This window comes from Myotis daubentonii, chromosome 1 (genome assembly GCF_963259705.1).
Source record: "Myotis daubentonii chromosome 1, mMyoDau2.1, whole genome shotgun sequence".
Lineage (NCBI taxonomy): Eukaryota > Metazoa > Chordata > Mammalia > Chiroptera > Vespertilionidae > Myotis > Myotis daubentonii.
Window position 1 is genome coordinate 30201737 of NC_081840.1, and position 17713 is coordinate 30219449.

Sequence of the window (17713 nt, forward strand, 5' to 3'; positions counted from 1 at the left end):
AGAAAACTGTTCATGTAAACAAAAACACTTGCAATCAATCAATTTAAAATATGAGTTTACAAATCAATCTTTAAAACAGGCCCTGGCCGGTTTGGCTCAGTGGATAGAGCGTCGGCCTGGGGACTGAAGGGTCCCAGGTTCGATTCTGGTCAAGGGCATGTATCTGGGTTGCGGGCACATCCCCAGTAGGGAGTGTGCAGGAGGCAGCTGATCCATATTTCTCTCTCATTGATGTTTCTAACTCTCTATCCCTCTCCCTTCCTCTCTGTAAAAAATCAGTAAAATATATTAAAAAAACAACAACAAACAAACAAACAAAAAAAACAGGAGGAAAAAAACCCAATATTGCTAAGGAAAGGGGTAAAGAAACAGATTTCTAGTTTATGACATTTACTCTTTCTACAACAAACAACTCACAAGCATGAGCCAAGAAATAACTGATCCCCCACATGTACTGAGTATATACCCACAACATAAACCTTTGATTCTTAGTAATTTGCAAAAAGAGAAATATCCACCACAGGAGAGAACACACCAGGCAGAACAGGCCTTCTGTGTTTGTCTTCTCAGCTAAGGCCTCTTAATAAATTTAACAAAAATGGGGGAAATATTTAAGTACTATTCACTCTGAAATTCTTGATGAACATTGGACAGAAACTTAGCAAGGGAGATGAGAGAGAATCACTGATCGGCTGCCTCCTGTACACCCCCACTGGGGATTGAGCCCGAAACCCAGGCATGTGCCCTGACCGGGAATCTGACTGTGACCTCCTGGTTCATAGGTCAATGCTCAACCACTGAGACATGCTGGTTGGGCTTAACTGGTATTTTTTAGAGAGAGAGAGAAAGAGAGGGAGGGAAAGAGAGCCAGACATCAATTTGTTGTTCCACTTATTTATGCATTCATTGGTTGAATCTTGTATGTGCCCTGACTGGGGATCAAACCCACAACCTTGGCATATCAGAACGACACTCTAACCAACTGAGCTACCTGGAAGCAGGTTTTTCTGAAGGGAATTTCAAATGAAAGCTATCAGTTTCCTGTCACCCAAATCAACCCTTCAAAACATTCTGTGTACATTTGTCTATATAACAAATATTTATTGAAGGCCTCCTACTGAATGAACCTGGAGCTCAGGGAAGAAAATGTGGACAGAGGTCTAAATTAGGATGTATTCTCCCATGTAACCATGAGACTGAGTGAGCTCACCTGGAGAAAGAACAAGATGGAAAAGTGGTTGAAAGCTATGCCTTAAGGTATTCAAATGTTCTAGGTGAGATGAGGAAGAAACAGGAGATTTGAATTCCTCAGAGAGATGAGAAACAAGCAAAAAAGATTAGAAGAAAGGGAAATAAGTGATGTCCCAGAAAGCCAGAGTCCAGAACTCAGAAGAGATCCAGGGTGTATAAGTTACTGGCCTACCGCTGATATTCAGAGCCAGGTGAAATTGCCTAGGGCAGCAATATTCAACCTATGTGCCGCAAGAATTTTTAAAACATGCAATGCCTGACTATTTAGTTAGAGGCACTGACCTCTTTTCTCTTAGGTTGTCAAAAACCAACAAAAACCAACAGCCAACACAACAATAGCTGTCTGGTGTGAATGAGTCAAAATTATACCCTTTTTCTTTTTTTGTCAGGTCAACAAAAAATACATTTTTTGGCGTGCCACAGAATTTTAGTAATTAGTTTGTTTGCCATGAGATGCAAAAAGGTTGGAAATCGCTGGCCTGGGGCAATGGTCCACACATTCCTGTGACAATCCCAAGACCTTTCAGACCTGTTGAGTGCCAAACGATTTTCATAATGACATGACAATGTCACTTGCTTTTTTCACTGTATTGCCATTTATATTGAGGCTGCACAAGTAATGGTGAATGAGTAAGACGGCTGGTGACTTCACTGCCATCCATGCTCAGGAAAAACTGATGCCAGTGTCACTTACAAGTGCCCGGGTGAAGCAGGAGAGCCATTCCTGTTACTAAACCTGGACCCTGAGAACCGACCTTTTAGTACCCTGTGTAGGGAACTGGGGAGCACGCATAGAGCACTTCTGCTGCATACCAAAGTACACTGGCAGGCGGCAGAAGCACTGGTGCTGTTTTGCCTTGCAAGCTGAGCCAGCTGCATTTTTAAATGGAACACCATCTTGACTTGAAAGAAGAACTGACAAACAATATTATTCAGCTTTGAATATTTGGCAATATTTTCTCAACAGTGGACAAAGTTAGCCTGCTACTTCAAGGAAAATAACGAATTGTATTTGTTGGCCAATGATAAAATTTGAGTCTCCAAGCGAGAAACCGGAATTTTTTAATTCACTCCTGTGAGCTTGACTTCTCAATATTTAAAGTCTTTTCCGATGAATTCATTGGTGATATTAATGATCATGATTTTTTTATACCAGATCAATGTGTTAACATTTGGAAGATCTGCATAATCCAGTGAGCTATTATTTTCCAAATGAGGAATGAAGGACATAACAAAACTATGCATGGGGTACATTTTCTTTCAAACTCCAACACAGATTTCGATGCAACAAAGTATGAAAGTTCAAAGATAAGGTTCAGATTACACATTGTAATTAACCTTTAAAAACTCTGCTTATTGCCGAAACCGGTTTGGCTCAGTGGATGGAGCGTCGGCCTGCGGACTGGAAGGTCCCAGGTTCAATTCCGGTCAAGGGCATGTACCTGGGTTGCGGGCACATCCCCAGTAGGAGATGTGCAGGAGGCAGCTGATCGATGTTTCTCTCTCATCGATGTTTCTAACTCTCTATCTCTCTCCCTTCCTCTCTGTAAAAAATCAATAAAATATATTTTAAAAAAAAAGAAAAGAAAATCATCATTTAAAAATAAATAAATAAATAAATAAATAAATAAATAAATAAATAAATAAATAAAATAAAATAAAAACTCTGCTTATTGAATCCTGGTATATTCACAATTATCTGGAAAGACTATTTTAAAAAGCCTTCCCTTTCACATCTTTATAAGAAAAACCAGAGGCCTGGTGAACAAAATTCGTGCACGGAGTGGGGGGGGTGTCTCTCAACCCAGCCTGCACCCTATCACAATCCAGGACCCCTCGGGGGATGTCCGACTCCAGTTTAGGCCCTATCCCGTAGGGATCCCTGAAGGGATCAGGCCTAAACCGGCAGTCAGACATCCCTCTTGCAATCCGGGACCGCTGGCTCATACATTTCAATCACACTAGCATATAGCAAGAGACTGAGTGCAGATGCGATGGGCATCCCACTGTCTTCCATTAGGCCAGACTGTAAAGGGTTCTGCAAAAAATGTAAAATACTGTCCCTCTTCTCACTAAATCTTGTTTTCTACAAGTTTTCTCATTAAAATGTTACTTATGCTAATATATAATAATCTTCCTATTGGGCATTTTTACGTGTAAATATTTTTTAAGCCTCTCATTTTTAATTTCTAATACAGTAAATACCAATGGATAAATCAACATAAAAGAAAAGCTCCTTTAAAAAAAAGTTCCTAAAGGTCTTCAATTTTTCAAAGCATAAAGGGATCCTAAGACCAAATCTCAAGAGACAATGGACTAGGGGAAGGGTGACCACAGAGAACAGCAGAGGGCCAGGGCACGCCAACATTTAGAAGTTGAGCTGAAGGGGAACCTGCAAGGAGAAATTGCAAAGGTCTAAGGCAGCGGTTTTCAACCTGTGGGTCGCAACCTCTTTGGTGGCTGAACGACCCTTTCACAGGGGTCGCCTAAGACCATCCTGCATATCAGATATTTACATTACGATTCATAACAGTAGCAACATTACAGTTATGAACTAGCAACGAAAATAATTTTATGGTTGGTTCACAACATGAGGAACTGTATTTAAAGGGCCAGAAGGTTGAGAACCACTGGTCTAAGGTTTCACAGAAACCACGCCCCTCCCAATAAATAAAAAATGGGGAGAGACTGAAGTTCTTGTTGTCTTAGTGCTACTGAGAGACTGAGTAAGGAGGTTATTGGTGGAAATGCACTGCCATAATACCTGTAATATCGCCAGGCCTGGTGTGAAACCAGGTACTTGCTCCTTCATCTGAGTGACCTGGCTCTTCAGTTGCTCCCTTATTTGCCTAGAGAAAAAGGAAAGGTTGGAGTTAACACAATGTTTCAAGCAAAAAATGATGTGGATTATTATATGTATTTCTCTTTTAAATTAAAAACAGAAGAGTCATTAACAGGTATAATATGTACTATGTACTGCCCATCAATTTTCCAGGCTTCAAATAGACATGGATCTTTTCTTCTTCTTTTTTTTTGTTAATCCTCAACTGAGGATATTTTTTCCATTGATTCTTAGAGAGAGCGGAAGAGAGGGAAAGCGACAGAGAGAAACATCAATGTGAGAGGCACACCAGTTGGTTGCCTCCCACACAGGCCCAATCAGGGCCAGGAATTGAGCCTGAAGCCAATGTATGTGACCTTGACTGCAATCGAATCCAGGACCCTTCAGTCTGCTTGCTGATGCTCTAACCACTGAGCAACCGGCTAGGGCGACATGGATCATTTCTAACTTCTATTGATACTGACTGGGTCATGTAGTTGGGGACAGTTTAAAACATATTAGTTATGGCATTCAAGATAACACAGTGAACAAATGAAAACTTGGCCCAACACTTCTGGAAGGCTGCTAATCCTCATATTTCTTCATTGTTTCTAGTCACCAAGTGCTGTATTAAAAAATTTTGCAGGAAGGAACTTTAGCTCACACCTGCTCAACTTACCATAGTACAATAATCACAGGGTATCCACATAAGGCTGAATGATAGTAAATCCCACTGAAATTCAATATGAATTTACAAATTATATTCTAGCCCTGGCTGGGTAGCTCAGTTAGTTAGGGCATCATCCTAATACGCCAAGGTTGGGGGTTCGATCCTTGGTCAGGGCACATACAAGGGTCAACCAATGAATGCATAAATAAGTGGAACAACAAATCAATGTTCCTCTCTCTCTCTCAATAAAAATTTAAAAAATTATACTCTAATTCACAGAAGGATTTTCCTTACAAAAGTATTTAACACAAGGTTGAAAGTATAACCTGATCTGAAACAATGATAAATTAGCTTATCAACACACAACTTCTCAACAATACAACAAATAGGACATCAAGTATATTAAATTACATCCATAAGTAAATAGTCAAAATAGTCCTTGCCCAGTTTGACATAGTCATAAACATAACAAGATCTGTCTATGTCAGGGGTGGGCAACCCCTGAAACACGTGCCAAACATGGCACGCCAGTAACCTTTGCTGGCACGCGAAACCCTCTCTTATAACCTTCCATTTACAATTTTTTTCTTAATATCCAGGCCTGGGTTGATGGTGGCTTGGAATATGGTGTCAATATGTGGTTGGATTTTAGACATATTAATATGAAGCACAGAGAAAACATTGGAGCTACAGATGACTCTGAGGTTTTGGGGTTGTGAAATGAGCTGGAAAGACTGACAATTACAAACATTTTAAGGCACAGAGCAGATTTCATACTGATACGGTGCATTTATTTATCTAATCACATAAGGGTTCTAGAATAAGTGAGCATTGAGGCCTGAAAAAGGAAGTGTAGATAAAATTAAAAATAATACTTTTCTCCAGCAGGTAGCAAGCTATGGGAACCCAGTTCTACAAGGTGGAATAGGTGGAAAATGTGTCAGCCCAGAATGTTAAGAACAAAGGACAAAATGTTCTGTATTTTCTATGATATCATTTAAGTGGGTCTCAGTTTGCAATATTTTTTTCTAAAAAAAATTATAGCTTCAGATTAGTTACACTGACTTCCTGAAACTTTTCCTCAGAAGCAGAATTGTTGCTCTAGCTGGTTTGGCTCAGTGGATAGAGCCCAGGTTCGATTCCGGTCAAGAGCACGTGCTCGGGCTGCAGGCTTGATCCCCAGTGGGGGGTGTGCAGGAGGCAGCTGATCAGCGATTCCCTCTCATCATTGATGTTTCTATCTCTCTGTCCCTCTCCCTTCCTATCTGAAATGAATAAAAATATATTTTTTTAAAAGCAGGATTGTTTTTGAAACTGTATTAGCAGGGATATTCTCCCCACTAAAAAGATTTATTTAAAAGCTAACATTTAGGCCTTGTTATGAGACATGACCAGAATAGCAATAAGAGGCATTTAGAAATGCACAGTCAGCAAGAACTAAGTCAATAGCTCCAAACACTAAAGCAACAAGTGGAAAGTTTTCAGCTCTGGTGAGAAAAAAGAAAAAAAAGACAGTGGTAATTGGGTCTCCGTAAGTCCCTTAAAAATATCTTTCCTGTTTTAATTTCCTGGGTAGGCCACTAGCTGAAGAACCCTGAAATGAAAAGTGAAATAAAGAAAGCCAAGTGTCAGGTATGGCTGAAGTTCAGAAACTTTTAAAAAAGAGGACTCTGGAGAGTAAAGTTAGCACTCCTTCTCCCTTGTGTCTTTACGTTAGGGTCCCAGAGCTGTGATGAATTAAATGGTGGAAAGTGCCTTAATTTTTATAGCTCATTACTTCCAGAAAGTTTAAATGCTATAATAGAAGAATTTCCTAACCACTGAAACCTAAATTAACAGAAACTTCCTTGAGTTGCAGATGCCCATTTCTACCAAGGCCATGATCTATACCACCCTAGTAAAAGATCTGGGGACAAAGTGAAGCAGAAATAGGCATTTGGAGAAATACTCCCGATCCCCAAATAGAACTACTCATGCCAAAGTTACACCATCCTCTATCAACATCTTCTAAAATCTAAGGGGAAGAAATATCTCAGTCTCGATGTTGGAGAAAATATCTGAGTGTCAACGAATGTAGTAAGACAAATAGTAGTAAACCATTAAAATTTCTCAAGTCATGACAATAGATACTAGTAAATTAGTCATCATAGCCAATTAGTTCTGAACAGACGCTGATGAAGCTTTAACAAAGTTACTACTGGCATCTAGTGGGTAGATGCCAGGGATGCAACTAGATATCTTACAATGCACAGGATATCCCCTCCCCACAACAAAGAATTATCTAGCGGAAATGTTAACAGTGCCCAAGGGTGAGAAACCCTGCTATTGAACAATAAAACACAATTTGGGGCATTATCTTTTCTTTCTAAGAGGCAAACATCAAAGTGGGAATAATTTATCTCAACCTGTCAATGTGTGTTTGAATGTGTATGGACAAGAGTCTGTTACTATCAGTTTCCTCCAAGTTAACATTTCCCAAACAGTTGCAAAAAAGCCTAGATAATAAAAGTCAAAGATGCACATCTGTATGGAATCATATTACCTCTGAAGAGTCCTAGTCAGAGGACCCCTAACACTCCTAAACAGTCACCCAGATAGCTTTTGCCCAAAGTCTTGTACAATTATTCCTGGAAAAGTCCATTACAAATCCAATTCATTCTGTTTAAGATGATGGCTCATTTTCTAATTTTGGAACTTTAGGACTGAGAGAAAAGCATTCCTAAAATATGACCTAACAAAGACATCTCAACAGAAGCTACAGGTAGACAAAGAAGGCAGTAAAGGATATTTAACTATATGGAGAAGACAGCTACATGAAAATGAAGCTGCCTGAGTCAACAAACACTGAAGCTTAGAGTAATCCTCAAACGATTCTTAAAAAGCCCACAGAGCACAGCTTTAGTAAGTGATCAGTAATAAATAATACAAGAATGAACTGTTTCTTTCTTTCTTTTTTTGGAGAGAGAGGAAGGAAGAAAGAGATAGCAACATGGATGTGAGACAGAAACATCGATTGGCTGCCTCTCGCATGCCCCGCTATGGAGGATCTAGCTCAAAGCCTGAGCTTGTGCCTTGTCGGAGGTTGCAACCAGTGACCTTTTGGTGCATGGGATGAACTCAGCCACCTTAGCTACAGCAGCCAGAGCACTTCTGTCATTTCTAAAAGCAAGAAAGGCCAGGCCTTTGTGAGGCTTATCTCAGATAAGAGCTCTTGACCTGCTCTTTCTTTCCAAGTGGAGAACCCCAGTTTTCCACATTCTTTCCATATTCCCCTTGGGTGATGATCCAGAGGCCTGCTTGGGACTTGGGAACATAATCTGCTCTGGTGGCCAAATCTGTGGTTAGATAGTCTTGAAATAGACAGGCTACCAAAGATACAGTCTGAATAAACACAAATACCACATGTTTATTCAACAAGTATTTTCCAAGCACCTATTTATTAAAACTTTCTATGTGCCAGGCACTGCTTTATTAGAAGTAATAACTCATTTAATTTTAACAACCTCATGAATTAGGTGCCATATTACTCCAATATACAGATGAGTATACTAAGGTACAAAGAGGTAAACTGAGTTACCCAGTGGCCCATGGAGGAGGGAACAAGCTAGCTCCGAGAATACCACCCACAAACAGAGGAAGCTCACAAACCATCCAACTTCCTTTGCTCAACCCACAAACACTCAGAGCACCTTCACTCAGTGGCCTGCCATGAGGCAAATCATCTGTCGGTGTATAGCTGGTCTTTCTAGAAAAAAGACTTAAGAAAAATGCCATCAATGAGGGAGCAGGCTCCATTACAGCAAACAAAGAAAAGGGATAGTCAAACAAATCACAAAATTTAGTGGGCCCCACTATGAAAAGCATACATATGGAAGAACTGTGGTTTCTAGTCTAAAAACCAAATCAGGGTAGTTTTTCTAACACTGTCTAATTTAAACCCTTTTGTATAATCTCCTAAGGGACACTTCCCTAAAACCAGGGTGTGCTGTCACCATTAATGTCGATTCCCCTCACTCAGCTCCTCTATTCACAATCAGCTTCCAGGATCCAAGGCAATGGCTTAATAATTGATGAGGTCAAAGTCCATGGCATAGGCTTTGCTTTTGGTCAAGAGTCCTCTTCCCCACGACATTGGCAGGCTCATGGCCTTACGTCCTTCAAATCATTGCCCACAAATCACTTTGACAGTGAGTATGAACTTCACTCCCATATTGAAAACTGCAACCCCATGCCTCAGAAATCTGTCCCTCTTCCCTACTCTGGCTTTCTCTTTCATACCCTCTCACATTTGGCTTTACCTTTTTTTATTGCCTAGCTCCACCCCTCAGGATGCAAACTATATGAGAGATTTGGGAGGTTTTGTTCACTTTTACAGCCTCATGACTTTGAAGAGTGCCTGGCATTTGGGAGGCACACAGATATTTGTTGAATAAGTAAGTATCCAAAAAAGACACACACTTGCCCTGGCCAGTGTGGCTCAGTTGTTGGAGCATCATCCCTTGCACCGAAAGGTTGCTGGTTTAATTCCCAGTCAGGGCACATACCCAGGTGGCGGGTTCGATCACTGGTGGGAGTGGGTACAGGAGGCATCCTCAGGCACTGATGTTCCTCCCCTCTCACTAAAATCAGTAAAAACATATCCTCTGGTGAGGATTAAAAAAAAAAAAGAGAGACTTATCTCTAACCCTCAGTTCTCCTCCAATTATCAAATTCAGGCTGCAACCTTGGAACTCCCCTTAAGGAAGAAATGGGGATTTTCCTCCCAAAAGGAGATAATTTGGCAACAAGATCCTGATTTCCGATAGGGTGGAAAAGCCAGAGAAGGAATCTGGAAGGATGAACTTTGTCTAGTCTTAGCTACCAGGAAAGTATAAAGGGAGAACAATAAAAGTAAATAAAAGCTAGGAACGGCCTTCTCAGCAGAGTGGGAAGTAGGGCAGTGAGAAGATTGCTATAAAGAAAAAAAGATTAGTTTATGAAATTCCTTTTAAGCAAAGTGGTAACTACCTAATAAAGTGGAAAACACCATGTACCCTGTGAAGACCTTGGTTCTAGTGGAGCCTCTGCCATTAACCAGCCTAGTAACCGATGGCCAAGTTTCATCACGTTTCTGGCCTCAACTATTTCCTTCGCTGCAGGATGGGATGTGGGGAGTAGACCGGATTTTGGAGAAATTCTGACTGTGGAACTCATGACCTGCCCTACTTTTCCTCCCTCCAAGGAAGAGAGTTTACAATTCAAACACTACATCAGGGAATAAACTGCCCAGGGCTTGCAAATTCGCCCCCAGAGACCCCAAAATTGATGGCAACCGAGGAAGCTGACCTGCAAACTTGGGAATGAGGGACCCTTTCCCCAGACTCCAGGATCCCTGGCTGCAATGTAAGAAGTTTGCTCACCTTCCTCAAGAATATCCTTGGCCCAGCAAAAGAGCGAAGGTGGGACACCCTGCCCAGAGCCTCTGTAGCCCAACCTAGTCAAGCTGTCAGAACCACATTCTAGCTCAGGCTTCCCCAAGGGCCAGCTGCAGCACAAGGAGCTGGGGCTGCACCACCCCGTGAGCCAGGCAGGCTGCCCCTCCTTGCAGAGCTCCCCCTCTCTGAGGAACTCTGAGCACTGCCAGTTCCTAGAGTCAAACTCTCCATGAAAGTCGAGGTGCCAACGTGTGGCAGTGTCTGAAAGAGCCATTTTGTAAGTACATTAGAGAGAAATCTGCAAGCACAAAGAGGCCTTAGTCTTAATGCTCCTTTATGACCGGTGTTAGCAGGAACTAACTGATTGCTCAACCATGGGGCACTGGACAGGTTAGCTATGTTAACCCTGAGCATGCTGGGAGAGAGCCTTTCAATACCCAAAACAGTCTTCTCCAGAAAAGTGCTTTCAATGCCTACGGCCACATTCCTGCCTTATTGTTCTCCGGTGATGAGCACTGGACGTGACACGTTAAGCACCACGCCTGTTTGTCTTCCTTTCCGTGTCAGTCACTGGTGACTGACATGGCGCTCAACGTGTTAAGGCTTTAAGCGGTTCTCAACCTTCAAGGTGCATTAGAATCACAGAACGAGCTTTTAAAATGTTGTTAAAATACCGAGTCCAGTAGCTTATGGATAGCAATTCCAATTAAATCAGTCCGGTGTGAGTACCAAGCACTGATACTTTTTTCAAAAGGTCCTTATAAGCCTAAGTTAGTAAAACCACACTGAAAAAGATTGGCAATTTCTACTAAAGTTGATCACACATGTCCTATTACTCCGCCATTCTACTCTTAGATATGTAACCTACAGAAATGTGTATATTATATGTTCCACCAAAAGACACAGAAAAGAATGCTCATAGCAGCACTATTCATTCATAACCACCAAAAACTAGGAACCCAAATGTCCATGGATAAGTAAAATAGTGGCATAGTCATATAGAATACAATACAGAGGGTAAGTGAACTGCAACTACATGCAATGTGGAATCATCTCAGAAACACAATGTTGATCAGAAGAAGCCAGACACTGAAGACTTTATCCTGTAAGATATCATTTATATCAAGTTCAAAAACAGGTGGCACTAGAAGGCAGTGTTAGAAGGCAGGATGGTGATTGCCTTTGTGGGGTGGTGACTGGATGAGAGTGAGAGGAATGCCAATGGTACTTCTCATCTGGGTGCTAGTTACTCAGGTAAATTCAGTTGTGAAAAATTCATTGAGCTGCACACTTATGATAGGTGCACTCTTTAATATATATTCACATTTAAATAAAAATAATTAACAAAAAAAATAGCTCCCTGAGGTTTTAATGTGCAGCTAATGTTGAGAGCCACTGAAATAGACCTTAAGGCAGTTGTCTAAAAAATAATGAATCAATCACCCATGTATACTTGAACTCCAGTTGTCCTCAAACAACACAGGGATTTGGAGCACTGCCCCATACTGTCGAAAATCTGAGTATAATTCTTGATTCCCCCAAAACTTAATACTGACAGTAGCCTCTCAGTATCTGAGGGGAATTGGTTCTAGCACCCCTTCCTCCCCATGAGGCTTTCAAAATCTGAGGATGCTCAAGGCCCTTATATAAAATAGCCTAGAACAGTGGTTCTCAACCTTCTGGCCCTTTAAATACAGTTCCTCATGTTGTGACCCAACCATAAAATTATTTTCGTGGCTACTTCATAACTGTCATGTTGCTACTGTTATGAATCGTAATGTAAATATCTGATATGCAGGATGGTCTTAGGCAACCCCTGTCAAAGGGTCGTTCGACCACCAAAGGGGGTCGCGACCCACAGGTTGAGAACCGCTGGCCTAGAAGAATGAATACAGTTGGCCCTCCGCATCTGCCGATTTCCAACTGCAGATTGAAAATACTGTTTTCAGCCTTAACCGGTTTGGCTCAGTGGATAGAGTGTCAGCCTGCGGACTGAAGGGTTCCAGGTATGATTCTGGTCAAGGGCATGTACCTGGGTTGTGGGCACATCCCCAGAAGGGGGTGTGCAGGAGGCAACTGATTGATGTTTCTCTCTCATCTATGTTTAAAACTCTCTATCCTTCTTCCTTCCTCTCTGTATAAAAATCAATAAAACATATATTTAAAAAAATACATATTTTTTAAAAAAAGAAAATACTGTTTTCAGTCTGTGGTTGGTTGAATCCAGGGATGTGAAACGCAGGGAATACAGAGAGCTGACTATATCTTTATTGAAAAAAAATCTGTATGTAAGTGGACCTGCACAGTTCAAGCCCTTGTTCAAGGGTCAACTGTAATTACTAATTATTAATACAGCTCATGTGTATTGGATACTTACTTTGTGCCAGGAGCAATTCTAAATGGTCTTCAGTTAATAACTCTTTTAATTCTCCAAACAACTCAATGTCCTCGATATTATGTTTATTTTACATTTGAGGAAATTTTGGCACGGTGTGGTAAGCTAATTTGCTTAAAGCCACAAAACTTAATATGTTCTAAATGAAGGTTTATAAGTGTTTATATAGACATAAACAAAACAATGCATGTGTTTGCCCTTATGGAGCTTATATATTTAACTTGCTCTTCACTCAAAACATATTCAGTGAGCACCTATTCTCAGCCTGCCAAGAAGCAAACCTAAATTATCTCCATAAACCAGACTTTCTAAAAGGAAGCTTTCATACGAAAAAGCCACTGCTAAAGGGAGTAGGTTTGAATATAAATAAACAAAAAATGAAGGTCAAACAGAAACAATGCAATTCAACAAACCACATGTTGAAAAGCAATCTGGCCGTAATTGGTTTGGCTCAGTGAATAGAGCGTCAGCCAGTGGACTGCAGGGTCCCAGGTTCAATTCTGGTCAAGGGCACATGCCCAGGTTGTGGGCTGGATCCCCAGTAGGGGGCATGCAGGAGGCAGCTGATCAATGATTCTCTCTCACCACTGATGTTTCTCTCTCTCTCTCCCTTCCTCTCTGAAATCAATAAAAAAAATATATATGTATATATATTTAAAGAATAAAAGTTTATATATATATAAAAAAGCAACCTGATATAAGCATTGTGATTTCTAGTCTAAAAGCCTGGGGCTTCTCCTCACCAGTGTGAGTCACCACAATCTAATTCACACTTCACTTTCTTTCTCCAGGAAACAATCACTTTGCTCCAAGGTGGGTTTCGCCACCAACGACTCTATAATTCACTAAAAAGTCTCTACTCACAAAATTAGGAGTTCATAGGAGTTATTGTTGCCAACTACGGCAGTTACAAAATAACTGGTGAGGTTCAAGGTCCCAAGAGCAACCTGCAAGAGGGCGTGGCAAAAGTAGGGTTACCGTTGTGACTATGTGAAACCGTTTATTCTTGATTATTACTGTAAACCTATTTTTGCACCACCCTGTACGTCTTTCTCTCTTCCAGCCTCATCTTTCCCCACTAGTCACCTCCTACACAAAAAGCAGAGGGGTATCACTCCCTGGGAGTAAGTCTGGCAATCATATCCGCTGGGTATTCCAGTGGGGGTAACACAGGAAGAAGTCAAATGGAATATGGAATACTGTCAAAATTCAAGGGCCAAACTAGAATGTAACTCTAGGACCAGGACACGGAGATGGTTGTTGGAGGACCATTAAATTGAAGGGAAAATTAAGCCCCTGGCCGGCAGGCATGGCTCAGTTGGTTGAGCATGGACCTATGAACCAGGAGGTCAAGGTTAGATTCCTGCTTGGGGCACATGCCGGGGTGGTGGGCTTGATCCCCCGTGTGCAGGAGGCAGCCGATCAATGATTCTCTCTCATTATTGATGTTTCTCTCTCTCTCTCTCTCTCTCTCTCTCTCTCTCCCCCCCCCCCCCCCGTCCCTTCCTCTCTGAAATTAATGTTGTCAGCAGCCGCACTTCTGGGAGCAGAGCGGGCCAGGTAAGAGGGCTTGTCCCAGAAGCACCGTCTCCAGCGGGCACCATTGCTGCTGACCTGCACACGCTGCTCAGAACCCTTGCCTGCAGCCCAACGCGCCCTGACAACGACAGGTGCTTACGTGGAGACCACTTTCCCGTTCAAGATTTCCGCCGGCGCCATGACCTTTCCTAGTCCGCTGCCCACGATGGATGCCGCCGAAATCAAGGTTGGACTCCCCTGGCTGCCGCGGACAGCCGGCCCACGAGGTTAGCGACCGCCGAGGAGGAGCTTGCTTCTGCGCCTGCGTCCCCGCCCCGCCCGCCCCTGCCTGCGCGTGCGCAGTCCGAGAGAACGCATTGCCCTTCGTCTGGGAGCAGCGAGGGGGTGGAGGGTCTGGAATACGGCGGGAATTTGAACTCCGTGATGCCTGGAGGGAAGAAATGAGTGGCTGGTGGAAGCGCCTTCGTGTGGGGCGGGGAACCGCTGAGGAGGGGGCGGGGTCTCTATTCCGGCCTATCGGGTGCGGAGGCGGAGGGGCGGTCTCGCGGGAGATGTTTCGCGGGCGCGGGAGCCGGACGGTCTCCCAGACCCTCCCGGATGCGGGGGTGGGGTGGGAAGCAAGTCCCCGGGGGCTGAGGGCGCGGGCTTCCCCCAAAAGCGTTCTGGCGGGACGCTCGCGCGCGCGTTCTGCAGTGGCGTTCCCGCCCAACCACGCTGTCAAACGGGCCCCCAACCGAGGCTGAGTCGTGGGGTCTGGGCGGCGCCCGTAACTTGAAGATCTCAGGGGACTGAGGCTCGGCCACCGTGAAGCCCCGCCCGCCGGTTCAGGCCGGCCGAGCGGCGGCGCCTGCGCCTCTGTGTGCGGGGTAACCCCCCCCCCCCCGTGTGCGGGGTCACCTCCGCGTACGGGGTCACGTCCGTGTGCGGGTCACCTCCGTGTGCGGGGTCACGTCCGTGTGCGGGTCACCTCCACGTGCGGGTCACCTCCATGTGCGTGGTCACCTCCGTGTGCGTGGTCACGTCCGTGTGCGGGTCACCTCCGTGTGCGGGGTCACCCCCGCGTACGGGGTCACTTCCGTGTGCGGGTCACCTCCGTGTGCGGGGTCACGTCCGTGTGCGGGTCACCTCCACGTGCGGGTCACCTCCGTGTGCGTGGTCACCTCCGTGTGCGGGTCACCTCCGTGTGCGTGGTCACCTTCGTGTGCGGGTCACCTCCGTGTGCGGGTCACCTCCGTGTGCGGGGTCACGTCCGTGTGCGGGTCACCTCCACGTGCAGGTCACCTCCGTGTGCGGGGTCACGTCCGTGTGCGGGTCACCTCCACGTGCAGGTCACCTCCGTGTGCGTGGTCACGTCCGTGTGCGGGTCACCTCCGTGTGCGGGGTCACGTCCGTGTGCGGGTCACCTCCGTGTGCGTGGTCACCTCCGTGTGCGGGTCACCTCCGTGTGCGGGGTCACCTCCGTATCCGGGGTCACCTCCTTGTGCGTGGTCACCTCCGTGTGCGGGTCACCTCCGTGTGCGGGGTCACCTCCGTATCCGGGGTCACCTCCTTGTGCGTGGTCACCTCCACGTGCGGGTCACCTCCGTGTGCGGGGGTCACCTCCGTGTCGGGGTAACGTCCGTTTCCGGGGTCACCTCCGCGTCCGGGGTAGCCGCGGGGTTGGCCAGTGCAGAGGGCGGGTCGTCCGCTTTGCCAGCAAGGCTCGACCTTGTCAGACGCCCGCACAGTCGGGGCTGGAGAAGGGTTGGAGGCCTCAGGTAAACTAGCCACCTAGTGACCAGCAAGGGCTGCTGGGCCTCCCCGTGGGCGTCCTCTCCGGAGGATACGGGAGACTGGGGAGCAGAACGGGAGGACGCCAGGCAGCTGGGTGTTTGTGAGGACTGGTTCTGCACATGCCCCGAGTCCTGTGAGTTAGGTTACAGTCATCCGATACAGCTCAGAGATAAATTGTTCAGGTCTCCTAAGTCCCTCCCTCCTCCCGCCCCCAGCTTTTTTGAGGTATTATGGACATGTATGTAAGTTTAAGGTGTACACCGTGATGGTTTTAATTCATGTATTTATTACAAAATTCTTATCACAATTAGGTAGTTAATAGTTCCATCCCCTCACGTAATTATCTTTTTGTGTGCATGGTGGTAATATTTAAATTTTACTCTGTTAAAAAAAATTTTTGTTGTTGACTTCAGAGAGGAAAGGAGAGGGAAAGAGAGATAGAAACATCAATGATGAGAGAATCATCCATCTGCTGCCTCCTGCACGCCCCCTAGTGAGGATGGAACCTCCCAACTCTGGCCTGTGCCCTGACCAGGAATCTGACCTGGTTCATAGGTGGATGTGCATCCACTGAGCCATATTATAGATTTCTGCTGCTTGTGGATGCAATTTTAAAAGCTGGTTTGAGAGGAAAAAATATTTCTCATTTTCCTGGTTTAGTTAGTAAACATTACTTTCATTCCTTTGAAAATCAATTTCTCCCTGCTTCATTATTATCATATATAAATGAAGATAATGGAACAGCCTTTCTCAACCCTAAAGTCACATTAGAATCGCATGTGTAGCTTTTAAAAATATTTATGCTTTTAGGCTCCACTGTAGACCAATTAAGTCAGAACATGTGATAGGGTCAGGGTATCAATATATATTGAGTTTTCTTTGAAATTCTGATGTACGGGCAAAGTTGACAACTCTTATATTAGATGATATTTGAAATATAATCCTAGTGATTCTCATATCAAGAATATATAATAGGTTTGTACTTTTGCTGGCATAAAAGTACATCCCTGGAATAAGATATCAGCATTTCAGACAAATCATCTTTACTTTAGGAATAGTAGATGGAATCATCACTTTTCTCCTCCTCTCAAAGTACTTCTCCCTTGATGAGGTGTAGGTATTGGAATATAAAATTTGACTTATTCCAAGAATTCCTCAAAAGAAAGACCCAAAATGTGAGTTTCACATTTTCCAGAATGGTTACTTTCAGTGGGGTCACTTTCTTAAGAGTTCTGAAGTTCACTAATGCTTGATGAAACCACTTTGTGTTTTCACTTCATTGACTAGGGAAATACAGACCCACAGGTCTTACTAGTAGTACCACTTTTAGAGATCCTCCTTTCCCTTCCCTGGACCTCTGTGATGCATTCCCCTAGCAACAGCTTCTTTGATGTGGAAACATTCTACTGATAGATTGTGCAGGGAAGCCACTCATATTGGGCAATTCAGATTTCTTCTGGGAACCGACCGTGAAGTTGGAATTTTCTCTGTGCCTGATATGGTCAAAATTTATGGTTTTTACTTTCTACTATATGAAGCATAGCAGACTATCTTTCTAATTTGAAGTATTGACAAATCTTATGAGTGCATAAAAATAGAATAGTCATGTACAAACCTAAAATCATAGAATAATTATGCCATATTTCTTTATTTTGTTTATTTTTGCTTTAGTCTCCTTATACATTTTTTAATATTTTTATAAGATTAGTTTGGGAGAAAAGTTCTATCATCTATATAAGTTAACTTTGTATGTAGAGTTTCTTTCCTGTTGGGTTCTTTATTCAATCTGTAGTTTTGGCACCTAGAATAGGATGATAGCGATACATCAGAAATATATCCTGGTCTTAGGT

The 17713-nt window shown here is 43.7% G+C and overlaps 1 protein-coding gene across 4 annotated transcripts in view; it reads right to left on the bottom strand.

The window, feature by feature from the left end:
• Positions 1 to 15589, bottom strand: part of MTHFD1 (methylenetetrahydrofolate dehydrogenase, cyclohydrolase and formyltetrahydrofolate synthetase 1) — a 60782-nt gene extending 45193 nt beyond the window's left edge. Inside the window, exons 1-2 of one of the 4 annotated variants that reach the window (XM_059693714.1) lie at positions 15512 to 15589; positions 14230 to 14943 (exon numbers count right to left, since the gene is read on the bottom strand). Coding sequence is in view for 2 of the 4 variants with exons in the window: in XM_059693723.1 (XP_059549706.1) it covers positions 4016 to 4100; positions 14230 to 14270 (126 nt within the window). In the remaining 2 variants the exon portion in view is untranslated. Of the gene's footprint in view, positions 1 to 4015; positions 4101 to 14165; positions 14185 to 14229; positions 14953 to 15511 lie in introns of those variants that run through there. The other 3 variants (XM_059693723.1, XM_059693739.1, XM_059693731.1) reach the window with 3 other exon arrangements.
• Positions 15590 to 17713: the final 2124 nt, after the last annotated feature.